The 26,943-nt window shown below is 41.7% G+C and overlaps 1 protein-coding gene across 50 annotated transcripts; it reads right to left on the bottom strand.

Moving 5' to 3' along the window:
- Nucleotides 1–1,707: 1,707 nt before the first annotated feature.
- On the bottom strand, nt 1,708–26,489 carry fbxl4 (F-box and leucine-rich repeat protein 4). 50 transcript variants are annotated; one of them, XM_051956594.1, is made up of 12 exons: nt 26,336–26,479; nt 24,107–24,743; nt 22,708–23,044; nt 21,246–21,490; nt 20,749–20,962; nt 18,404–18,475; nt 14,318–14,442; nt 12,577–13,282; nt 11,420–11,593; nt 10,680–10,988; nt 10,168–10,605; nt 1,708–10,006 (listed from the first exon to the last, which is right to left on the bottom strand). In XM_051956594.1, exons 2-8 carry the CDS (start codon nt 24,601–24,603, stop codon nt 12,997–12,999), a joined length of 1,776 nt encoding a protein of 591 aa, XP_051812554.1. In that variant the 5' UTR covers nt 24,604–24,743; nt 26,336–26,479; the 3' UTR covers nt 1,708–10,006; nt 10,168–10,605; nt 10,680–10,988; nt 11,420–11,593; nt 12,577–12,996. The 50 variants fall into 50 exon arrangements, with proteins under 50 accessions (XP_051812554.1, XP_051812548.1, XP_051812557.1 ...); XM_051956588.1 differs by having other exon boundaries at nt 1,708–10,167; nt 10,258–10,605; XM_051956597.1 differs by having other exon boundaries at nt 1,708–10,093; nt 10,258–10,605.
- Nucleotides 26,490–26,943: the final 454 nt, after the last annotated feature.

The raw sequence follows: 26,943 nt of genomic DNA, 5'->3' as shown, positions 1-26,943 counted from the left end.
TTCAAGTTGGAGGAAAATCTGTTCTGATTGTTTCTGGTACCAAACCAAAACAAAATGTTGTTCTTTGGGAACAAGGGGTCCTGAGACAGATTTGACGGGTCACACAATGATTAGAAGGATAAGAACAAATAACACTTCATTCTCCTAACATTTTATCAAAGGGAACAACCTTGGAAGGAAAACTTACCCCTCTAACCCTCGTCCACTCTGAGGGGCCATGAGTAGCTCTGTTTCAAGCCAGTAACCTGCCAAAGTTTGTGCTCACAGAAAGCAGTTTTCTGGAAAACAGCAAACAAAGACTGGCTGTAATAGGACACAGCGGGTTTTACAAGACAGACAATTTTGAGAAACACAAGCCACTCTTCCACTAGCATCAGATCAGGTCTCCGAATAGTCTCTGTGTGGTGTCACTTGTTTACAGTAATTGCACTGAGGTGTCGCAGTTTGACAACACGAACAAACGGATTTAGACATGGCTAAAGGAACGCCACATCCCTGCTGCTTGAAAAGCTGCCTATGGATCCTCACACTTAGATGGATTTAAGAAGCAGAGCCGTGGCATTCTCGATATTCTTAAAAACACAACAGAAATAATAAGCTTCAGACACAGCTGTGAGGACTGTCAGGGATGTCTTCATTATAAGTCTAAGCCGGGAAACTAGAGATGGAACGCCAAGCCACATAATGATGGGTATCACAGTAAGGCCTCCCTCAGGCAGGTCTGAGGCCTGTCGAGTCCCAGCCTGAGGTGGGCTCAGCGGAGGCACACCGCAGCAAGAGACGACTATTTCTGCTGCCATGTTGTCAAGGTATGCTCTTCTATCACTCATGCGGTTTGCAGACAGATAGAGGCAGGAATAAAGCAGGCACGGGGCATCCTTGTGCCATTCACCCCCCCACCCCTTTTACATTTTAACACTGGGATTTATTATTCAGGAACAATATTCCCATCCATATATTCCCTCTGCAGATTCATCAAGCTACATCTGTAAGCTGTTGAAAGACAAATAAAAAGCTGAACTAATTGCTGTGGATCCCCCCTGGATATATCAGCCTCATGGAGGAGCATGACAGCAAGAAATCAAGCTGCAGCGCAGAGCGGAAAGCCTCCATGAATCACGTTTGCATCCACACTCGCACGTACAGCAGCAGTGGTGTTAGTGGCTGAGGAATAATCATTGGGGAGGCAGTCCAAATTAATACTTCAGCCGAGGCCGCCTCGTTCTCCGTCATTAGGGCACATTACAGGGCCACAATATACATCATTAAACCAGGCATAAACAATTCATTAAAAGGCCGTTAAGAAGACAAGCTAATGTCACTTCTCCCCGTGGTATTAATAGACTGTAAAATGGCAGAGGGTTAAGGCAAAAAGGATCATTCCGCCACGGCTACCCAGTCACTCATCCTGACTAATGGCTTTGCTAGTTGTTGTGGATTCAGTAGACGAGCCTACTTTTCTCCCAATCACACTTTCATGACTCTACTTATGAAGCCCCAGCATGGCACAGTGACACAATTTACATTTGTTTTGGCGGTGATGGTGTACTGCTCACTGAAGCTGAAGAATCAGGGAAAATGGAATAGGAGCGCCTTAATGCCTTTGCAGCCTTGCAGCCACTTTGTTCTACAGTCTGATTCCTCTTAATATCTGTGTCCCTACAGGACCGAAACAAAGACTGTGAGAATCAAAGGAGCCACACTGCATCCGTCATCAGCCTTCAGTTTATTTAAAACCTGGTGAAAGTGAAGCACCCAGTTTCATCATGACAGAGGCACAATCTTTTCACACAACGGCGTCTTCAGCACCGCAGCACAGCGAGCTCAGCCACGTGTCCTAGCAGCGCATGGCACAAAAGTTGATCAGAAAACCAGAGTGGAAGAAGACAGGATGCATATTCATTACAGAAAAGCAGGGACACCCCAATAACACGAGAAGTGTTGAACTAACCTGTTTCACTGGTCAAACAGTGACCAGCGAAGACTGTTCATTTTTTAACAGTTAACACATGAATGCTGTTGCTGTACACAGTAAATACTGCCAGTGCTGTAAATGTGTTGCTTTAGTCATTACTGATGGAATTAATATATATTAAAATGTACTTGAAGTTACGGCCTGGGTTTGGGTGGGCAAAGTAAATGTGATGTGTGCACTTCAGCTTCCAGTCAACCAGCTAGAATAAGACTGTTCTCAAGTGCAACTGAAGCAACGTTCACATCATTTGTTAGCACACCCTTTCTGTTTTAAACTAAACAGAGAAACATACGGGGTGACTTTTAGAGGAATAGTTTAACATTTTGAGCTTTTTCAAAGATTGACAGATATGAAGATTGATATCTATTGGCATCTGGAGAACCAATAGGAGGACTGGTCTGGGACGTTTAGCCTAGCTTAGCACAAACACAGCATTAGTTAAACATCAAATCCACAGCAAGCCAGGATTTTAGAAATATTAAAGATAATTCTTCCACTTGGTGTTCGTAGAACATAAAGTCATTCCCATTTTATAAAATTCAAAAGATTCAAAGGAAAAATTGTGATGACATCACTTCTAGCCTGCACGGCGCCATTAAATGTGGAAATGAATACTCAAGCAGCTTCAGTTCTCATTATCGGGTGGATCTTTATAAAGTTTCTGCAGCACGCTGTCACAAACACAGAGGTATTCACAGACACAAGCTGCCAATGAACACAACTGCTGTGAGGCTTCCTGCAGTCACTGGCATTGTTGCACAAGGAGTCACATAGGCAGAATGGTCTGACTGCACCTCTTTAGCATTCTGCTATAAGGGTGTATGACTGTTCAGGAGGTTTTTTTTAAAACCAATCACAGTTGTCTTAGGCGGTGCTAAACCCAGGATGTAGACAGTGCCCGTGCAAAACTTTGTAAGCTTGTAGGTCGCTGCTCAGAGGTTGTTGTTGCCGTTTCCTGTAGCGACTTTTAACACTTCTACATGCAAATAGCTGTGAAGGAGGAGAAAACGGTGTTAAATTTCAAGGTGTGGCTGAAACGTCACACTTGTACCCAAAGTCTACATCTGATGAGTCAAGCTGGTAAGTAACATTTCAGCAGGAAACTGTTTTTAAAACTAAAGTATCCTCTTTTTACCCCTGATTCTTTGAGCTAGGTTCAAGGTGTGCATCCACTCTTTGTACTAAGCTAGGCTACATGTGGAACAAAATACAAAAACAGGGGATTCCCCATTGTAATTGTACATTACTGTTTCCACGTGTAATGAGTATAAATAACATTGTTATCACACAGGGACAAATAAATAACATGGTTTTGCATATTAATTAACATGGCTGATATACAGTATATGGCATATAAACTGGTCAGACATAGCAGTGAGACTGGTGACCAGGTTATTGTGTGTTACTTTGGTTGAAAAAGCAAAGCACTTCACTACACTCTGTACCACTTGGACATCACACCACATTCAAACAGGAGTATAAGGCACAAATATTGACTAGTAGCGTGTGCTTAAAGAAAACTTCCACGTTCTGGCTCAAAATAAAAATGCTTTTAAAGCACTTCTGCCACACTGCAACCATCTCTTCATATGTTACAAAAATTAAATAATCAGCAACAGCTATATATTTTTCACAATCATACATTTACTGCAACACCCATTACACCTTGATTTTTAGTCTCAGTTACATCAGTGCTAACTGGTCGTTTGTGTCGTGTGTGTTTGTTGTTTAAGAGCAACACCAAAGGCAGGTAACCTCAACGCAAGTCTGGTGTTATTTTCCCTAAAAACGTCCGCTGTGCTGGTTTCTGGAGTAGAAGATTTGTTTAAAAAAAACATAACGATAATAAGATATATATATATATATATATATATACATATATATATATATATATATATATATATATATAACCCCTGAGTTTGAGGACAAATACTGAGGTCACATATAGTGAATACAATGTGTCATTTTAGCATACCATGCCCAGCTTGATTCACAGTACTCCTCAATGGATGAACTAACATTTTAGTGGTTAAGTCTGTGGTCTAACAGCAGTGGCAGGAAAAGCATATCAAGAAAGCGTTGCAGAACCAGCGACTTTCAAACTGCCTTACAGTTTGGACACAGAACTAGCATCCATGTCCTAAAAACCAAACACTCCTAACTTCCTTTAACAACTCAAAAAAAAATCATTAACAAAATAAAAGACCCATGAGGCCAAAAAAACATTATCAAGTGCTCTAATTACCATGAACAGTGGCCCAGTTACCTTAAACTAATGAATTCTTGCTTGGCTTCAGCCAGAAAAATGCCCGATGTAACAAAAAACGGATTCAATGAAACACCCTGATTTAGTTAAAGGTGCTCATATGTGGTTCTGGAGAATAATCACTGATATTTAGCTATAGCATATTCAGATAGCATGTGCCAGGTTTATTTGCTACCACTGGCCCTTATGCATATTCTATCTCACCTCTCTCCCTCAACTCAAATAGTGTTGTGTGCATCAGTCTGAGCCACTTTGTTTCCCCATTTACAGAGTCAGGGTTGTGTATGAACAACAGATTTTCACTCAGCGTGCACACAAACCGGACAGCTAGGAGAGTATAACAAAAAGTAAGTTGAATTAGAATTGCTCACTTGACCTTTGAGGGGGAGATTTAAACAGAAACTGATCTGGAACAGCCAATTAGATCTAATGACTTCCTCTACATCAATCCAACCAGAGCCTCAAGTTTAGTTCAACACAGCTCTTGTATCATAGGTTCAAATTAAAACTACCATGCTATCAAATTAAAATGGAACTTTTTCTGTCCAACTGAAATCTCTGAAAGGTGGTGAGATTTGAAAACAACAACAGGTGCAGAAAGAGAGAGAGACGTTAAATCAGTTCAAATTGTCTACGTTTGCATAAAGGGCCACTAGTTGACATACTGAAAGTTCTCAGAAGAAGAGTGTTACTCCTGTGCTTCTGTTTTAGATCAGTCAGTCTGTTTGTGTTGATGTCTTTGGGTGCTATCTCTACTTCTGCATTTAGAACAAATGTGTAAATTAAAACAAATGCTTTTGCATGTTTTCACAAGATCTCACAGATTTTTTAGATGAAAATACTCAGTCAGTGAATCTCGGTGAAAGGAAAGCTGACGTGTTTCAGCATGAGAGCCCTGTGTGTGAGTTTGAAGTTTGTAGCAACACAAATGAAGCTGTGATGCTCGCATTAAAGTCTGAACCTGCACTGTCCAAAGTGCGCTGCATGCAATACTGCTGCATTCAACCGTTTGTCTTCACCTATAAAGCTCCTGATACCTTTGAATAAAACATCAAGTATGATTTCTTCCCAGTAAGTCAAAATGTTAATGTTCCACATTCTGACATGACACAGACAATGCTCTGATCTTCAGCTAACAGATGAGACTTTTCCAGAAAAGGTATGTTTCACACTTATTCTATCCCGTTTCGTTGCTCCAACAGATTCTCAGAATGCTGCTTTGTGTCTTGCAGCTTGTACCAAGGCATATTTGCTTTCCATGTGTTGTTTGGCAATACGTACTGTAAGTGATGATTCATATTCTGGGAAGATGCAGCAGCTTTACTGCCACGACCCTGATTACATACGTCCATGACATAACAAAAAAAAAAAAAACATCTCACACCTTAAAATCCTGTGACTAGGAGTCTGTGGTTGTTTGTGTTCAGTCAGTAAATCCAACCAACCTCCTCACCTCGTCTCAGTTCACCGTAAGAAGATCTTGTCCGTGATACAGGCAAAGGCAGGTCTGCAATCTCATCCAGCATCTGACCTGCCTCTGAGTCAATCTGGGGCAGTATCTGCTGGCGAGCACCTCCCTCCACTAGCTACTCTGGGCAGTGAAAAATGAGATGAGGCTGTGTCACTGAGTGAAGCTTTTCTTGATGGCCACATTGGGGAAAAGGCCCGAGAGCTCCTGGACAACCCGCATGTCTATCTGCGAGCAGAAGGACACGTCCAGAAGGAGAAGCCGAGGACACGATTGGAGGAGTTTTTTCAGCGAGGCTGCACTCACCAGCCGTGTACCTGTGTGTCAGACAAACCACAACAGGGACGATAAGATGCTGTAGAAGATGCTTTAAAAAACACAACACTAGCAGAGAAAAGCAGAAAAACTTTTAAAAAAAACACTTTCAGCAAAGGTAGTTGCTAGAGGTACGGACCGGTACTTTCCATTTGCCAATCAGATACGCGAGATCAGGTCACGTGACTCCCAGTAGACGCTGGAGGTACGGACCCGTAGCATCGGTACTACAGGTACGGACCCTAAACCTGACCCTAACACTAACCCTAACCTTAACCTTTGCTTACCTTTCAACAGTTTGCAGTGGTTAGCAGCTTCTTGACTCGCGAGACTCACGTACGGGTCCGTATGTGTCCGGCAAATGGAAAGTGTCGTATCCGTAGCCCACATGCTACGGGTACGGGTCCGTATCTGTAGACACTACCTTCAGTAAATCAAAAGAATAAACAGCAGCTAGAGCTGTACAACACTTTGGTTCAACTCCTGATGTTTTTTAAATGCACTTTATAAATAAATTTGACTTATTTACAGCTGATACATAAAGTAGAGCCCACACCGGAATAACCTGCTTATTACTTGATGTGTTTTTGAATTTCCGGACCAATCCAAGTTGTGAAATAGCCAAAGACCCGTTACATCAGCAGAGCTAGGGTGAGCAACACTTCTGCCACTGTGCTGTCACACCTGTCAACTTATGCAACTGTAACTGGAGTGTTAATGCACAGCCATTACTGCTATTAGTGCTGCGGTGAGCTGCTGCAACTTTGCTTACTGAGCAATATTTTATTCATATTGACATGAAGTGTTTTCAGTTCACTTGGGAATATTTTTTATAAATGTCTCAAATGCAGACTTGGGACTGGTCACGCCACAAACATGTCACTTCCCCCGTGTCCGTGCACTCGGTATGGACATACACTAGGTCTAGCCAAATTAAATCACAATTGCTGAGTGTATTTATGACTGCAGCTTCTAATGGCTGAATAATCAGTGGCTGGCACTGATGAGAAATAATCACACCAACATGCACCTTTCACACTGTATATTCACAGGGTTATGAATAAATGTGGGGGAAATGTCACATTTAACTGTCAACTACAGAATAAGCATCAAAATAAGAAAGTGAAGTGCATTTGTGGCCATGCTTTCTAATTCAGTCCCTTTTCACTGATGCAGTGATAGTCAGGTGTAAAGACGACGTGTGACCGATGTGGATTTTAAAAGCTGACAGCAGACACACCTGTGGTTATTTTCACATTACAATAAGTTTGTGTTGCATTGCCCTTGACATCAAACACAGAAAAACCCACAGGGCTCCGTGGACGTTCCTGAAATCTGGCTTTACACTTCCAGGATATAAAAGGTAATTACAGATTGAATTGTATCACAGTGATTATTCATGAGGTGTGAAAGAACCTCCTACTGTGTTTTGCTCCCTCGATGGAAAGCATGTAGAAATCAAAGAACCTCCAAACTCCATCAACGACTACTTAAAGTACAACTCTTTTATTGATCATTTATAAAGGTGTGGGCGACACAGAATCTCTTCGCACAGTCACTCAGATTTTACAAGTGTTTGCTTGAAGCACCATTTGTTTTCCTGTCTCAACTGACACAAAGGCAGTGCAGACAGTCTGCATTGTCACAATGTGTGGGCTGCATGTATGTAAAGCTGAGACGATTCCTCGTGTTATTTGAGTAATTCAATTACTAAAATTCCTCGAGGCAAAATTCTCTGAATCAAAGCTTCATTTAATCCACTAAATACTAGACCTCAGGTCACTAACTGGTGGTCAGAGTCTGAACCCAGACTTCATCCTATATGGACCTGGACCTATAATCAACACATTATAAGGGGATTTTAAATTTGATTTGTATTTTAACCAGTGCAGCTTTTCTAGCGTTTACGGCATTTATCAGATCAGAGGTCTGAACTATGAAGCCAGATTGACATAGTCAGACCTTCTTTGTTTAAATCGGCTCCACAAAAACTAAAACCTCAGTCAGAGTTAACAGGTATGAAGGTGGTTTCAGCTTCCTCTGTTAACTCAGACTTTCTGCTTCATTTGACTCGTTTTCTGCTCAAAATGTTCAGCTGCTTCAGTCAACAGATTGTTTTAATGGAGAACAACGAAGAATATAAATAATGTAAGACAGGAATGCTGGTAGAAAACTGTTAATGGTGTGTAATATATTTATTTTACCGATCAATACAGCTGATTATTTGTAACAGACAGCTGCACAATAAAACTATCAGACTTCAGATATTCAAACACGATGTTGTACTGAAGTGCATGTAGGTCTGACACTGACTCATAATGAAGGAAAACAGTTTAGTTTGTGGCCAAATCAAAGTGAAACTAATGTTACTGATTGAATATTCTCTGGAATAAAAACTGATAAACTCATCAGTTTTCCTATTTGTGTTCTATCAGCTGCAGTAGCAGCAGTTTAAACGAACCAAAGAGAAAAACATTTATGGGATTTCTGCATCACCAACTAAATACATGTGAGGTTTCTATGGCTTTGACTTTTAATTGAATACTCCTGTACTATAATATATATGTACTATACTACACTGCTCAAAAAATTAAAGGAACACTTTTTAATCTAAGTATAGCATCAAATCAGTGTCTATGTGGGATACTGATCTGGTCAATAAGTAACTGAGGGGCTTTTTAGTCAGTTTCAGCTGCTTTGGTGTTCATAAAATTAACAACAGATGCACTGGAGGGGTAACAATGAGACACCCCCAAAACAGGAATGAGTTTACAGGTGAAGGCCACTGACATTTTTTTCCTTCCTAATGTTTTCTGACTGTTTTTCACTAGTTTTGCATTTGGCTAGGGTCAGAGTCACTTCTGACAGCATGAGGTGATACCTGGACCCTACAGAGGTTCCACAGACAGTCCAACTCCTCCAGGATGAAACATCAATGTGTGCCATTGCCAGAAGGTTTGCTGTGTCTCCCAGCACATTCTCAAGCGCATGGAAGAGATTCCAGGAGACAGTTAGTCTGGAGGAACAGGATGAGCACTGCAATAGCTCTACAAAATGACCTCCAGCAGACCACTGGTGTGAATGTCTCTGACCAAACAATCAGAAAGAGATGAGAGTGGTCTGAGGGCCCAGCGTCCTCTAGTGCCCGCTGTGCTCGCTGACCGGCACCGTGGAGCTCGGCTGGCATTTGCCATAGAACACAGGAATCTGCAGGTCCACCACTGGTGCCCTGTGCTTTTCACAGATGAGAGCAGGTTCACCCTGAGCACATGTGACAGACATGAAAGGGTCTGGAGAAGCCGTGGAGAACGTTATGCTGCCTGTAACATTGTTCAGCGTGACCGGTTTGGTGGTGGGTCAGTGATGGTGTGGGGAGGCATATCCATGGAGGGACACACAGACCTCTACATGCTGGACAATGGCATTCTGACTGCCTTTAGGTATCAGGATGAAATCCTTTGACCCATTGTCAGACCCTACATTGGTGCAGTGGTCCTGGATTCCTTCTGGTGCACGACAATGCCCAGTCTTATGTGGTAAGAGAACTCATGCAGTTCCTGGAGGATGAAGGAACTGATACCATTAGCTGGCCCCCACGCTCACCTGACCTGAATCCAATAGAACACCTTTGGAACATTATGTTTTGTTCCATCAGACACCATCAGGTTGCTCCTCAGACTGTCCAGGAGCTCAGAGATGCCCTGGTCCAGTTCTGGGAGGAGATACCCCAGGACACCATCCATCGTCTCATTCAGAGCTTGTCCCGACATCGTCAGTCATGCATACAAGCACATGGAGGCCATACAAACTACTGAACACCATTTTGAGTTTGAATTTCAGAAAGATGGACCAGCCTGCCACATCAGTTTTACTATACTACATATGTACTATACCCCTGTACTATACTACAGATGTACTATACCCCTGTACTATACTACATATGTACTATACCCCTGTACTATACTATGTATGCACTATACCCCTGTACTATACTATGTATGTACTATACCCCTGTACTATACTACATATGTACTATACCCCTGTACTATACTACATATGTACTATACCCCTGTACTATACTATATATGTACTATACCACATATGTACTATACACCTGTGCTATACCACATATGTACTATACACCTGTACTATACCACATATGTACTATACTATATATGTACTATACCACATATGTACTATACCCCTGTACTATACTACATATGTACTATACACCTGTACTATACTACATATGTACTATACCCCTGTACTATACTACATATGTACTATACCCCTGTACTATACTACATATGTACTATACCCCTGTACTATACTACGTATGCACTATACCCCTGTACTATACTACATATGTACTATACCCCTGTACTATACTATGTATGTACTATACCCCTGTACTATACTACATATGTACTATACCCCTGTACTATACTACATATGTACTATACCCCTGTACTATACTACATATGTACTATACCCCTGTACTATACTATGTATGTACTATACCCCTGTACTATACTACATATGTACTATACCCCTGTACTATACTACATATGTACTATACCCCTGTACTATACTACATATGTACTATACCACATATGTACTATACACCTGTGCTATACCACATATGTACAATACACCTGTACTATACTACATATGTACTATACCCCTGTACTATACTACATATGTACTATACCCCTGTACTATACTACATATGTACTATACTATATATGTACTATACCACATATGTACTATACACCTGTACTATACTACATATGTACTATACCCCTGTACTATACTATATATGTACTATACCACATATGTACTATACACCTGTACTATACTACATATGTACTATACCCCTGTACTATACTATGTATGTACTATACCCCTGTACTATACTACATATGTACTATACCCCTGTACTATACTACATATGTACTATACCCCTGTACTATACTATGTATGTACTATACCACATATGTACTATACACCTGTACTATACTACATATGTACTATACTATATATGTACTATACCACATATGTACTATACCCCTGTACTATACTACATATGTACTATACTATATATGTACTATACCACATATGTACTATACATCTGTACTATACCACATATGTACTATACTATATATGTACTATACCACATATGTACTATACCCCTGTACTATACTACATATGTACTATACCCCTGTACTATACTACATATGTACTATACCCCTGTACTATACTATATATGTACTATACCCCTGTACTATACTATATATGTACTATACCCCTGTACTATACTATGTATGTACTATACTCCTGTACTATACTACATATGTACTATACCCCTGTACTGTACTACATATGTACTATACACCTGTACTATACTACATATGTACTATACCCCTGTACTATACTATATATGTACTATACCCCTGTACTATACTATATATGTACTATACCCCTGTACTATACTATGTATGTACTATACTCCTGTACTATACTACATATGTACTATACCCCTGTACTGTACTACATATGTACTATACACCTGTACTATACTACATATGTACTATACCCCTGTACTATACTATATATGTACTATACCACATATGTACTATACACCTGTGCTATACCACATATGTACTATACCCCTGTACTATACTACATATGTACTATACTATATATGTACTATACCACATATGTACTATACCCCTGTACTATACTACATATGTACTATACCCCTGTACTATACTACATATGTACTATACCCCTGTACTATACTATATATGTACTATACCCCTGTACTATACTATGTATGTACTATACTCCTGTACTATACTACATATGTACTATACCCCTGTACTATACTACATATGTACTATACCCCTGTACTATACTATATATGTACTATACCCCTGTACTATACTATGTATGTACTATACTCCTGTACTATACTACATATGTACTATACCCCTGTACTATACTACATATGTACTATACCCCTGTACTATACTATATATGTACTATACCCCTGTACTATACTATGTATGTACTATACTCCTGTACTATACTACATATGTACTATACCCCTGTACTGTACTACATATGTACTATACCCCTGTACTGTACTACATATGTACTATACCCCTGTACTGTACTACATATGTACTATACCCCTGTACTATACCCCTGTACTATACTACATATGTACTATACACCTGTACTATACTACATATGTACTATACACCTGTACTATACTACATATGTACTATACCCCTGTACTATACCCCTGTACTATACTATATATGTACTATACCCCTGTACTATACCCCTGTACTGTACTACATATGTACTATACCCCTGTACTATACTATATATGTACTATACCCCTGTACTATACCCCTGTACTGTACTACATATGTACTATACCCCTGTACTATACTATATATGTACTATACCCCTGTACTGTACTACATATGTACTATACCCCTGTACTATACCCCTGTACTATACTACATATGTACTATACACCTGTACTGTACTACATATGTACTATACTACATATGTAATATACCCCACAGATGTCCGCCTGTGTTCCGCCTGGACGGTATTTTCTGTTGCACAGCGCTCACTTCCATTTTTGATAATGTAATGAACATGCCAAGTGGCAGAACCGATTACTCGATTAATGGCTAGAAAAATCTACGGAATAGTCGATTACTAAAATAATCGATGACTGCAGCCCTAATGTGGACATTTGCAGAGTGGTCCCTGCGGATCCTCGCAAACGTGGGTGGATGACAAAATTTGCATCACATGTCTCCTTGAGGACACAGAAAAGAAGGATTGAGCTTCAGGCAGAAGTGACAAAATGGAGCAGTTATACAGCAATCTTAGCACTGTCCTCAGAGACAAGCTGCTGTGGGTCTGTTTCCATGAAAACATCAACAATTACAGTTCATTTAAATAAGAATGACCATCACTAACAAATAATGAATAAGTGACAAATGTTTCTATCCACATGCTGTATGTGTGAGGAAAACGCTCACCCAGTATGTCTAGATGTTGTAGTGAGGGGCAGCTGGAGGCCAGCTCTTCTACGTCTGAGTCGCAGACGGTGCGGTTAGCAGTGAGGAAGAGCTTACGTAGTCGAGGCAGGCTGCGGGCGAGGTGCTGGAAACATCCGCTGCTGCTCTGCAGTGTGGGACACCAGCCCAGATCCAGCTCCTCCAACATCCTGAGCAACCACAGACCATACAGGAGAACTATGGTGACTCAAACCACAAACCCAGACCTTCACTGAGGTTTGTTTCCATGGTGGTCAACAGCTGCAGCTTTAGTTGTTGAGTTGAGGTTTAATGATGATCTAGGTTTCCTTTAAAAAACTAAAGTGGTAGTGATTTAGCAAACACAGGGTGGTCACCATTTCCTAGACCCTCCAGAAAAACGAGGGGCAAAAATCCTTGATTATGCAAATAAATATGCGGGGGTTTTATGCCATTTTATGCGGGGAAATTGCGGAAAGTTGCAAAGTATGCGAATAGTTGTGAAATATGCAAAAATATGCGCGATTCACCTGCCGTCTGGCCGCGGAGTGATGTGTCCTCTAATCAGACACTGGGACTGCTGTGGGGTTACTGGACTGACAGCCTGTGCTCTGGGAGGGGGAGAAGCTCACAGCAGCACCTGCTGCTTGATGAAAACAGTAACTGCAGAATGATCCCAGTTTTCCTGTCAGTCTCCAAAACGGCAGAAAAAGTCGCTAGAGTTGTGGCTAGTCGCTTTTGACAAAAAAAGTCGCTAGGACGCTTTGGAAAGTCGCTAGATTTAGTGAGAAAGTCGCTAAGTTGGCAACACTGGCACCGCGCTCCGCATCAGCTCGTGCTTCTAGTGTGTGTGTGAATGAACTGATGACGTCAGGCCGGGCGTCACATAAAAACTCACAACTCCATTTATATCGATTATAGTTTTCTCATTTTATGCGGAAATTGTGAAATCAAGCGGGACCCGCATATTTCTCTTTTTTTCATGGAAATGTGAGATTCTTGCGGGAATTATGCGCTGTTTTGCAGGGATTATGCGGCCTTTTGGGAAATAATTGACCCTCGCATAATCAGCGCATTTTGGTGATTAATGCGGGAATTCATGCGATCGCATAATCGCGTTTTTCTGGAGGGTCTAATTTCCCTCTCTATACTATATTTATACGGTGTAGTGAGATGTTAATGAGCTGGATTACGTTACAACGCAGTTAATGACTGAACCTGCTTACCTGCAGCCGGAGACGAGCTCAGCCAGGCCTCGATCTGTCAGGTTTCTGCAGCGCCACAGGTCCACAGAGCACAGTGAGCGACAGCGAGCAGCCAGCATGCTGGCCACAACATCATAGTCCTCAATCTGCAGGAAAGACGGGCAGCATTCACTCCTTTTTACTCTCTGCAGCGTCTGCAGAGCATCGGCTCATTTGAAGCTGTATGGAGGATCTTTGGAGGGTCCACATCTGCCTGAAAATGGATGCTAAAATGTGCAACTCTACGTCAACCTCCTCCAATGGTGCAGTAGATTCAGAGGTTATGATCTGTAAATGGCTACTGTCTGTGTAAGCAACAATATCAGCTACTTTTCCTCTGTGGAATGTCATACTGTTACAGTCACAGATCTTTAGTAATTTTCCTTTAGGATTTCATGCAGAACAGAGAAACTAACAATGGGAGTGGGAATGAAGTCGTGTTTAAGTCAATCAATAGTCAGTTCTACAACAGTTCTACAGTTCCATTTATCAGACGCTTTTATCCAAAGTGACGTACACCTGAGAGTAGATACAACACAAGCAAGGATTTAGTCAGGAGAAAACAACCTGGATAAGAGCTATAAAACAAGTTCAAGTGTGATAATAGGACTGTGGTGCCTACAGGCAGTGCAGACATAACATTTTGCTTTTTTTTTTTTGCAGTTTGCTAGGTACAAATGTGTTCAATGAAGAACTGTTTTTTAATATTTTCTTAAAGACTGAGAGAGACTCTGCAGATGGAACAGAGTTTGGGAACTTGTTCCATCACTGGGGAACCACAGAGGAGAAGAGTCCAGCTACGAACCGGCCCTGTTGTGGTGGCTGCATCAACGGCTTTTTTTTATGGCTGAGCGTACTGAGTAGGAGGGAGTGTAGACCTGGATGAGAAAGTTCAGGTAGTAGGGAGCTGTTTTCATTCTAGTTTTGAATGCAAATGTCAGAGTTTTGAACTTTATGCAAGCAGCAACTGGAAGCCAGTGAAGTTATCTGAACTGTTTTTGGCTGATTGAAAACCAGATGTTCTGCTGCATTCTCTATCATCTGCAGAGGTTTGACCGTGCACGTGGGGAGGCCTTCCAGTTAGGAGTTGCAGTAGTCAATGTGTGATGTTACAAGAGCCTGTACCAGAAGTCGTGCTGCATGTTCAGACAGGAATGGTCTGATCTTCCTGATGTTGTACAGGATGAATAGACATGACCGAGCAACAGAAGCCACATGACTCTTGAAGGTTAGTTAGTCCTCAATTATGATACCAAAGCGTCTGGCAGACTTTGTGGGTTTGAGTTGGGTTGATTCAAGCTGGATGATGATTTCCCTTTAAATGTCTGCCGTGTGCATTTTGAACAAATAGTAAAAAGCTGACTGGATGAATCAACTGCTTTAACTTAGCTTTCTCCAGAGAGCAAAAGGACAAAGCATACTAACAGAGCATACCTTCATTAGAAAACAAAAAAAAGGTCTTCTAGGAACTGATTTGTGTTTGCAAGGTTGTTATTGTTCTTTGGTGTCCGGTAATGTTGGTCATATTTCAACATAATACAATTTAACAGCTAAACATTCAGTACAGAAATGACAGCATGCAGCATTTAGGAGTTAGCAGTGGATGGATATTCAAAGTCTGGCTGAAAAAGTCACTGTCTTTATGCACTCCCATTGCCAAATGTTGCATAACTTCATTTCTACTGATGACAGTTCTGCCTTCAGAAAAAGCACAAGAGGAAACTGCAATGAAATTTTGCATTTCTTTTCACTGTTTTTCATTTGCCACATCGATATTTTAATTGCCCCCCTGAGGACAAATAAAGTTTTCTGAATGTGTATTTCATCAAATATCAAACTATTTTGGGGCTGAGTTGCTGAGTTATTGTGTTAGACAAATACTGAGTGAGTTAGCAAATAAAACAGCACTGTGTTCAGGGAGAGCTTCCTTTTACTTTGTAGGGAATTACATATACAGACCATTATGACCATGACACACTAAACATTTGCTAAATTGGCTCATTCATTAATCCAATTCAAGGTAACATTAAAAGATATATTTTCATGTCAGCATACATGTCTGTCAATAGAAGCTACAAACTGAGAGCGTTTACAAAGATGGAATGAGAAGAACATCACTAAATCAACAGTTTGGGGAAATATATGCATTCACCTTGCAGTGAATACACAACAAAAATCATGCTAATCTGATAACTGTTAAACACACGGCTAGCCACCAGTTAGCGTAGCATAAAGTAAGGAAACAAAAACAAACATAAAAAAGATAACACTCACCAGCATTCTGACAGCTCTTGAAAAAACACAATAAGTCTTTTTTTAAATTACATTTCTACAATGTGCCGTGCACAATTTGCTGTTTACACCTGAGTTTTTGGAAAGATGAAAAGATTAGTTCATGTACAGATCAGGGGCCTCATTTATAAAGCTTGCGTACGCACAAAACAGGGCTAGAAAAGTGGCTAGAAAGGGTAGAAAGGTGTACGCCACTTTCTACACAAAGGTTGTGATTTATAAAAACAAACAGCTTGAGAATGTGCGCACCGGTGCGCCAACCTTGATGCTTGCTTTAGCACATTTTGGAGACAGAGGGAACGGCAGTGCCGGAGGGTGAAGTGGTGAATTGAAACCAGATTGATCTCAAACCTTTATTGTCATCACATATTAGACTTGTAGAGCCGGATAATCATAAACCCTCATTGTTGTAGATGTTCATATAGTGCGTCATTCGGCCTACGACTGTATTTGCAGAACTATGTTCATATATCAAACTTCCATCTTCAAATGATATAGAGTGGTGAGTGGCACTGATTGATTACTAATTTGGAAAAGGCCTGTGACAATCAGTCCAATCGCTGATCAAGCGGATAAATAGCGGGTGACAGCCGTGCGTAATGTGGCACAATGGATGCGCTGGAATTACTGGAAGATCACGTTAAGAATGGAGAGAGATTTTAGGGTCACAGGGATTTGCCCATGACGATGACTGGCTAATAAGCAGATTCAGATTCCCTAGAGCAGTACTCTTGGATCTATGTGCTGAACTGGGCCGTCTTAGACCGACCCCCCCGCACAAACCACGCCATCCCGGTACAGACACAGGAGCTGACGACTCGGGGGTTTCTGTTGACACCGGCTCCTTCCAGCGTTAAGTGGCCGACAGGTATGTGTTTTATATGAAGAATATATGAGGTTACATTTGTTGTCTAAATCCTATCTGGGTCTGATATACAGTTAAATGATGTCCTTTGGGTCTGGGATATCACAACCATCCCTCAGCGCAATAATGCCAGCTGTTTAGGATGACATTCTAAACATGACCAGTCAATACATCAGGTTTCCTTACACTGTGGGTGAACAGGACATTAAACGGCAATTTGCAGCAATGTCCGGTTTCCCAAATGTAATCGGCGTAACTGACTGCACTCATGTTGCTGTAAGGGCTCCAAGTGAAGATGAATTTGTCTGTGTGAACCGAAAAAATGTACATTCAATCAGTGTACAAATTATTTGTACATCGGACATGATCATAACAAATTTAGTGGCAGGGTGGCCTGGGTCAACACATGATTCATTCATCCTGACGCACAGCAGTGTAAAGACTGCAGGGGGCGCTGTGTAAAATGCCGTGGATCAGCAGCTTATTTATATACAGATACATTCATGAGTTACTTTGCATTGACCATTCATGGTAAAATGTGGGCGTGTTGTGGGCGGAATGTGAGGTGGATCCACCTGTGCAATCTTCCAGCTGGTGTGTGATTATAAAGAAATTGCGTGCAGCTGTGTGTACGCACAGTTTTATAAATCAGGGGCAAAGGGTGTACGCCCATTTCAGATTTTCGGCGTACGCAAACTTTTAGTATGGATCCTACGCAATGTTTTATAAATGAGGCCCCAGGTTACCTTCGGACTAGCATTGCACGACCTGACTATTCTACAGCACGGAAGGAACATAAAATGTGAAGCCAATGACAGACTTCTATCTGCATTCTACATTTGTTAAGACTACCAGGCAAACCAAGCCCACGTGTAAGGCCTAACGTTTTGTGTGTGCGTGTCCATTCTCACCCTCACACAGCTCCCCAGGTTGAGGTGTCTCAGCTCTATGCAGAAAGTCAGGATGCTCAAGATGGCTGTTTGCTGTAAGGACCCAAGTAGAAAACAAGAAAATTGCAGTTACTTACTTATACTTTTGAAAAATGACATTTATTCAGATGTTGTACACAAATAAGGGGTTATATCTAATATACTGCAAGCTGGTGATTTGTACACAAAAAAAGATAACAGTGAAAAGGGAAACTTTATCTAAAAACCTTCTGCAATGGAGACACGTGTTCAACAAACTAAACCTCCAACATCTAATCTGAGCATAAACCCATTTATCTGAGATACGTTAACAGAACAATATACATTTAATAGCAGGAACAGGTCCAATCATGTCCTCCAAAGTTCGTTCTAAGTGATTTCCTGTCTCTTGTGTGGCACAGTCTAGTAAACTTTCAGTATTAAAGGGAATTTAATATTGCACAAGAGATCATTTTTACATCTCCTCAAAGAGTGAAGCAAAGTGCGGACAGAGACCTCTCCAGTGGCACTGCAGCTTCGATGGAGATTTGGGAATTTGATGCTGCAACTGCCAACACATGCACCTCAGTGGCAGGAGAAAGTGTCAGACATGAAAGTGAAAGCCTCTTGTGTGTGTGCTCGACTCAGTCTCTGGCATCTTTATAAACGCCTCTCTCCAGTGAGCTAGCCATTTAATTAGAGCAGTGACAGGGTAATGACAGCTGAGATGTCAGGGCCTCAACAGACACACAGCGTGCTCTGTCTGTCCGGGTGTAAACAACCTGCAGCACGCTGCCTGGCTCCACCGCAGAAACTCTACACCGTCTATTGCCAACAACGCCACTGAAACATGACAAACACTAAAGAAAAGCTAAGAAGCAACACAAAAACACAAGACAGTGGTGGCTTTACATGACAGACGCCTGCACCTGAACACACAGACGTCTTTAAGACTCTTCTGGCTAACAGATAACTTGGTTCATGTTAAAATGTAATAACAAAGACACAGCTGCACATCACCCAAAACACAGATAATCAATTAAGAAGCTTGTGGTGATCTTTGCATTTTGACCAGACTTCTTAAAGTTTTATTAACCTGAAGTCAAACCTTTACTATTAATGAAGTTATATAGGCTTACAGCACAAACTGCAGCTCGCAGCTAAAGCAGAGGCTGAGGCAACCCAGAGAGACCCAAGATAAAACGACGAGAAAAACATTTACGTTACACAAAATGATGTTCATTTTTCAGACATTTTTAAGTCATCTTTTATGTTATGAAAGCCCTGTGATAATGCCTCTGAGAATTTCTAAACTATTAAAATGAAACGATCTACGAAGCAAACTGCACTTTGGGGTTAAAATGTCCAAAGACTTTTGCAACTTTTGCTGGTTAAAGAGGAACTTCGGTTTTTTTCAACCTGGGGTCTGTTTTCATGTCATTTCATACATGTGAGTGATGGTTCCAAAATCGCGCGATAGCTCGCGTCAAAACACCACTCTCTCGCGATTTCGTGAGCTATCACGCGATTTTGGAACCAGATTTGCTTTCTAGCGTCCTGAGATTTGGATACAGACCACAACAAAGAGCGATCGCCAGGTAATGTGGAGGTTTTCGTTCACTTCTCATCTCTAGTATGTTGTGGGACACTCATTGAGACTATCTGAGCCGGTCAGTGTGGGGAAAAAGCACGTTAGGGCGGACTTTGACGTGGGGGGGCCAGTTGCCCCATACTTTTCACTAGCTGAGCTGCTAGCTGAGCTGCTAAGCTGCCTGCCTGGCTAAATACTGGAGCTATGTCGAAAATTCATTTCTCCATCACTCTCACGTATGAAATGACATGAAAACAGACCCCAGGTTGAAAAAACCGAAGTTCCCCTTTAAGTGTGTCTAAGCTGTAAAGGCTCACTAACAGGCACATGTAAAAACAAGAAAAGAACAGGACATGCCTCTGCATTTACACAAAAGCTTAGATTCTCCACTTAATATAACATTCAATCATTGTTTTCATTTCTTTGACATAATGACAAACTATTTTACAGCTGAGCCATCAGTTGAGCAGATTTTAGTTTTCTTGTGATTTTACCAAACACTGTAACTACAAATCACTTATCAACTGACATATCTTTAACATTAATTAATTGTGGCAAACAAATGAAGAAAGAAAAATAAAAGTGAGTGGGCCACTTATAAAAGGTAACTAAGCAACTTGTTTACTAGAAACAGCCACAGCAAGCCAGACATTATTTACCAAGGAAAAGCTGACCTGCTGTATATTTGGACAGGAGAGATAAAAGACCACAGCTGATCGCTTCGACTGTGGTTCCCACGTACACTGAGCACTCCTACCTCTATCTTAGTGCGGTAGAGCACCAGCCTGCGGAGGCGTGTAAGTTTGGAGATATGCGTGAAGGCCTGTGGGTGGAGGCGATCGCAGGAGGACAGATTGAGCTCCTGCAGTCCAGGACAAGTCTGGGAGATGACCTCCAGACAGGCTTCATTCAGGAAGTGGCAGCACGACATTTCCAGGCAGACCAGGCTCAGACCACATGCCTTCATGAAACTGAAGAGGGAGAGACATGAGTGGAAGCAGAGGAAAAGCACAAACATAATGCAATCCCACTGTAGCACCATTCTTGTCGGCAGAGCCCTTTTTACACTATAAGAAGAACATAATTTTTCATGAGCTTTAATTTTATATTTGTTATAAATTACAGAGGACCATTTCAGTCCATGTTGTTTGTCTCTGTATGTTCCTCCTTCAAAACTGCTTGTACTTGTATTTGCTACTTCTTCCAAGGTCATTTCTTTGCTTTCTAGCGCTTGTGGCCCACTGATAGTCTGACCTGCTGAAGCCCGTCAGGGTGAGAGCTCCACGGTTGCCGGTCCAGGACAGGTTGAGCCTCTGGAGGAGGGTGCAGCGGCTCTGCAGGTGTCCCAGGGAGGCGTCACTCAGCCGGGCCCAGTAGGGCTGCAGACTCAGCTGGGTGTACTGCAGCGGGTCGCAGCAGTGCTGGTGCAGCAGCTTACAGCTCTGGGCCAGACGGCAGAGGTCTGGCAGGGTCAGGTGGCTCAGAATCAGCTGGATGAGCTGTGTGGACGGGAGACGGGGAGAGGGTTAGGAGAGGAGAGGAGAAAGGAAAGGGTGAAGATGTGGGGGGGAAGGACAAGGGCAACAAACAGGAAGAAGAGAGACAAAACATGTTCAATCTGGTAAGAGAACGTAGCAGAAAGCAAAGCATAACACAAAGCATTAAAGAGTAGAGCAACCCAGTAGAGAACAGAAAACACTTCAGAGTGGAGGAGAGAATGTTAATTGCGTCCCCTCTGTCAGATCTAAATAGTGGTTATCTGGGACACAAAGCACTGATAGCAGAATCAGTGGTGAGGTGAGCCAGCTTGTTTTGCACCGTGTTTGTGTGCCTCTCAAAAAGAAAGAATGTGTGTGCTCGTGTGTGTGTGTGTGTGTGTGTGTGTGTGTGTGTGTGTGTGTGTGTGTGTGTGTGTGTGTGCCACAGTGAATTAACAATACATGGTGTTCAAGCGGGTATCAGCTGACAGATAATAGCTGTATTGTGTTTCTGAAACAAACACACAGCGGTTGTGAAGACTGCCGTTAATGGCGGCGGTTTGGAGAGGAGATAAGAGAACGAATATCAAGAGTACTGCTGGTGTTTTGAAGCTCGCCTCAGACAACATGATACGTCTGCATGGCATGAAAATGACTCTGCGTCTGTGAGTGCACACAAGATCAAGAAAGTGTCAGAACGCGTCCAAGCCACAATGTTCATGTGTTTGTGTGGAATACTGGTAAATACAGTGTGCATTTACACACTTACAGAGCACAGATAATGATGGAGAGAACAATGCAGGGAGAGGAGTAAAGACAGATACAAACAATAAAGGATTTACACTTAACGCTTAAAATAATCAGCTTTAACAATTTTTTTAGGAGGAAGAAAATGTATTTAAGTAAGATGCTCACAGCAAGTTTTGGTGAGCAACACTGAATGTAAGCACAACTGTTTGGAAAAATAAACTGAACATCGGCCCTTCAAGGAAGCAGCAGTAAGAATGTGGGTAGAACGGTCAGGTTGGATCTCCATTTTTGTCAAAACACAGGAATGCAATAAGTAGAAGGACACCTTAACACGAAGTTTTAATGGAAATTATTAATAGCATAGATTAAAACTATTCCTATCCCCACCATTAACCCCTACAGAATCACCTCTGCAAGTCTGGGTGTGCATCTACTCTTCCAAAAGGCCAAAGTGACACAGCGTAAACATCATTCAGGTCCAGAATCACCTCATATGGCAGTTTGTCAAAGTAGCCATTGCCTGTCCTCTGCTGCTTGCCGTCTCCTCCTTGCCTGTAAGGACCTCCCACGTCAGACAGCTCCTCTTCACTGTCACTCAGGTCACTAATGTCGATGATGGGCATCTTATAGAGGGCCAGCATGGGCCTCTCCTTTACCCCTCGTAAGATCACAGCATCCAGCTCGGTGTAGTAGTCCAGCAGTGAGCTGTTGACCTCCAGACGCAGCAGGTTAGTGGGGAAGCTGATATGCTTGATTTTAGGGGAAAACTGGCGTGCCTGGGGTGTCAGCACCTTGGTGGGCTCCCCTGACCACAGCACCTCCCACCTGTAGAACAGAAAGCGCACACAACAGTGGGACTATATAACTAAAATGTCATCCTTTAAACTACATACATCTACACAGACTGAATAGGTTACCATATAGGTATTTAAATCGCAGAAGGTGTGAAAGGTGAGTGAAAGCAGGTTTGCTATGATGAATATAGGCCCACTAAAAAGCTTTACATGGCTTATAACACCAGGTCACACAGCCCAGATGGACATTCATAATCAGGGCAGTATAGCCTGACTCCTGTCTCAAATGTTTCACTGAGAGCTCAGTGTTTCTAAGCTTGTTCTGATCTGTCACACGCTAAATCCAATACACAATGACCTCTGCTGAAAAAAGCCTTACGATTCCACAACTCCATGCCTTATTCATGACTTGACAGGCTTCTGTTTTGACAAAAAAAGACGGTTGTGAGTCATGATGGATGACTGGTGGGCAGTGATGAATTACTGCCGTTTCCTCCTGACATTCATACTGTTGGCTGACAGAGGGCTGACAATGAATCCTGCATTTTAATAAACTCTAATAGACTGTCAAATCCCATTTTTTGCTGGTCAAATGTTTCATTATGTATATTTTGATAATGACCTGAAATCAATAACATGTTTGTTGCAAGTTAAGGAGTCTGATAACGGAACTTTTTTTCTGGTGAAGCAACGTCTGATGATACCAGACCAGCTGATGGCATTTCGACAACCCTCTTCTCAGGTTAGACAAAACGCCTAAGTCAAGAAAAATTTTTTAACAAAAACTTGTTTGGCACCATCTTTTTATGGTGAATCTGCTCCAGGCTGGGGGGGGCTGTGTTTGTGTGATACTGTCTGATGACCGCTATACTAAGAATAAAAATGCTAGGCAGCAATGTGAGAGGGATAACTTGGTTAATACACACTAAATCATACTGGTACCACCTGAAATGCCGCCAGAATTCATTCAAACAACGATGGATTTAACATAAATTTGTAAATTTGCTGCTTGCTTTCTGGTATTGCTTGCTGAGTGTTAATGAGGTTAACATTTTAGTGGATACGGTTTTTCGGGACAGATGACTCTTGTTACCTGACATCAGAGGGTGGATTCTGGGAGAAGGGGTTGTGAGAGCAGGCCAGGATCTGAACAATGGCTCCAGGGTAATAGGTCTCAAACACCTCCACTGCTGTAGGGTAGACAGGCTCTTCAAAGCCCAGCTCAATGTAATCCTGGCTGTGGAAGCCTTTAGGAGTACGGCGAAAAGGTGGCGGGGCACTGGCACACTGTTCCCACCATGTTCCATAAGCTCTGAATACAGCCGTTTGGGTGAAGTCCCCTGAGCTGGGGTAGACGTTGGGTACCCCAGCCAGGTTCCACATGGTGTAGGACATGCTATTCTCACTGCCATAGTGGGAACTGAAGTCCAGAACCTCCTTGGCATACTGCTCCACCTCCACACTAACTGGCAAGACCGCCCGCTGGCCAGATTCCACAGCCCGCCGACTGGTCAGAGCCTCGCCTCGAGTCCCACTCCTGGAGCGTCGCCGCAGACAGATATAGTAAAACATGCTCAAGAGGGTTAACATAGGGAACTCTGGGACTGATGGGGGCAGTGAGGAGAAACGGAGGCTAGAGGGAGGAAGAGCCTCCACCTACTGGTAGTGCATTCTCTCAAGGGTTTGGGGATGTACAAAGTGCAGGCTAAAAGCCCGGCTGCATGCAAGACCTGTGGGTTAGGCAGAGACAAACACATACAAGAGTAAGAACAGCAAGACCGCAGATCTAAGACAACACAGAGTATGATTCTTGTCTGGTCCTGTTGGAAACGACACTATTTTGAAAACTTAGCCTGACTGATATCAATAAAGTGAAAGGAAAGAATGTGGGGCAACTAAATATTTGGCTAAACGTAAATGAAACTTGCAAAACATAGAATATATTAGCATCTAAAAATAAAGTTTAAAGTAGTTAAAGGGAAACTTTTAGAGAATGAAAGGTCATAAAAACTTGAAGGTAATGCCCACAATTGAGAAGTGTGTCTTGGGAAGTTTTTTAAAGCTGGAACATGATTGTGTAGTTATCGCTGGAATACTGGAAAGCATATTTTGTAAATAAATCCAGCTTTGACATGAGTCAGCAGCATAGCTTCTGTACTTGTGCAATAACTACTGTATCAATAAGAGGTAGCCTTGTACCACTGCTGGGCATGATGCACACTGTTAATGACTAGTCTTCTTAATTACAGCATGCAGGCAGTACCTTATGGTTAGCAGAACATGACAGCACTTGTATCAAATCAAAATGCAAACAGAAAAAGTCAAAAGCCTTGTTAACTTCCCAAAACATCAAAACCTCTTGTCTGTGTATTTTTTCAGAGCCCTCACTGACTAAAGGATTTGCTGCACTCAGACAGTCATTAATGTCTCCTACATGCAACCCAAGAGTGGCTCAGTAACTGGGGAAAACAAAAACCTACAGACTACCAGAAACCTCAAGGTCTGGTGCCTGACACCCTACTACACAGGTTCTTAATGTCACCTAATTTGCATTTGTGAAGACTCATTCCTTCTTTAAACTGAGCTGCTGCACCGCTGAAGGCTGCAGTAAACAATGTACATTTAAATTATCTGCAGGGAAAACATGTGATCTAAATGTAAATAAAAGGAAAATCTATAAGCAGTATTCCAAACAGGGTTTGATTAATACACATCAGTTAGTGAATTGTAAAAACGAGGCCAACATTAGAGAATAATTACACTGAAGCTATCAATGTTTACAAATGCTAACAAAGCCTCCACATACCATGTTACTGAAAGCACTGAAAAGAGGAAAACAGTCTCTAACCAGCCTACGGGAAAGACAACAGCCCTCCTGCTCAGTAAGTTTAAAGTAAAAGGAAAGAGAGATACCTATCCTGTTTGGAATTAATGTTCTTGTCTGTCTGCCTTGTAAAAGTCGCCGACATTCAATTGAAGTTAGCTAAATACCTACAACCTTAGCTAACTTAAAATGCTTTTTCAATTTTTCTTTAAGTTGAATTATTTTAACATGTTAAGCTAGCTTCAGCGAAGAACTCCCAATACCATAGCACAGTCAAAACACTAAAATGACAGCTGGAGAAGTAAAATTTGCCCAAAAGGGTGAGCTGTCTCCCCCAGCTAATGTTAGTGTTAGCTAATGGTGAATAGCTGCTGTTAGGTAGCAGTACTGGCTAGCTAGCCAACACAAGCTGAGCTGTCAAAACATTAACTGTTAGCTTCCGTATGGCAGCTTTGCAAACCGATTAATCAAACAGTACAAAATATATTTTGAATTTACGGTGAACGTAGATCGATATATCCATTCATGGCGAGAAATGAGGAGAAATCCTCTTCTTACTTTGAGCTTTATCAGGTTATTTCAACACCGAACCTCATTCTTGCCGTTTACCTTGTGGTGCCTTCATAAACAGTCGGATACTGTATATATTTCTTGAGCGCACGCCACAATCAACTATATACATTGTAAAATAATGGGTAAATGTCAAGGTTTCGTACCTTATTAAGATTCAAATACGTTGTGTTTAGAAAACAAGTTGCAATTCGTCAACGTCCGTGTAACTAATGGAGGAAAAAAGTGATAAGTTCTGTAGAACTGCTTCTCTCTCCTTGTTTATTTCATCACCGCCGCACGAAATAATTCATAGTCACAGATTTAAAAAAAAAAAAAAAAAAGACTACTCCAAAAAAATGAATTATGACATGTCAATTTTACAGTCATGATTAAAATAGGGTACTGAAATGGGGTTAAAAACAAATGAAGCTTGATACTACGTGAGGACTTTAAAAGCCGCACCATTGCTGTACAACAAGTTATCAACATCCGGTCAGCTTTCTTTTACAGCACGGGATTGTGGGAGTAGTAGTTCTTTGACTGCAGCGACAAAA

The sequence above is a fragment of the Acanthochromis polyacanthus genome, chromosome 12 (assembly GCF_021347895.1).
Source record: "Acanthochromis polyacanthus isolate Apoly-LR-REF ecotype Palm Island chromosome 12, KAUST_Apoly_ChrSc, whole genome shotgun sequence".
In the NCBI taxonomy this organism is placed as follows: Eukaryota; Metazoa; Chordata; class Actinopteri; family Pomacentridae; genus Acanthochromis; species Acanthochromis polyacanthus.
This window is presented reverse-complemented; position numbering and strand designations above follow the sequence as displayed.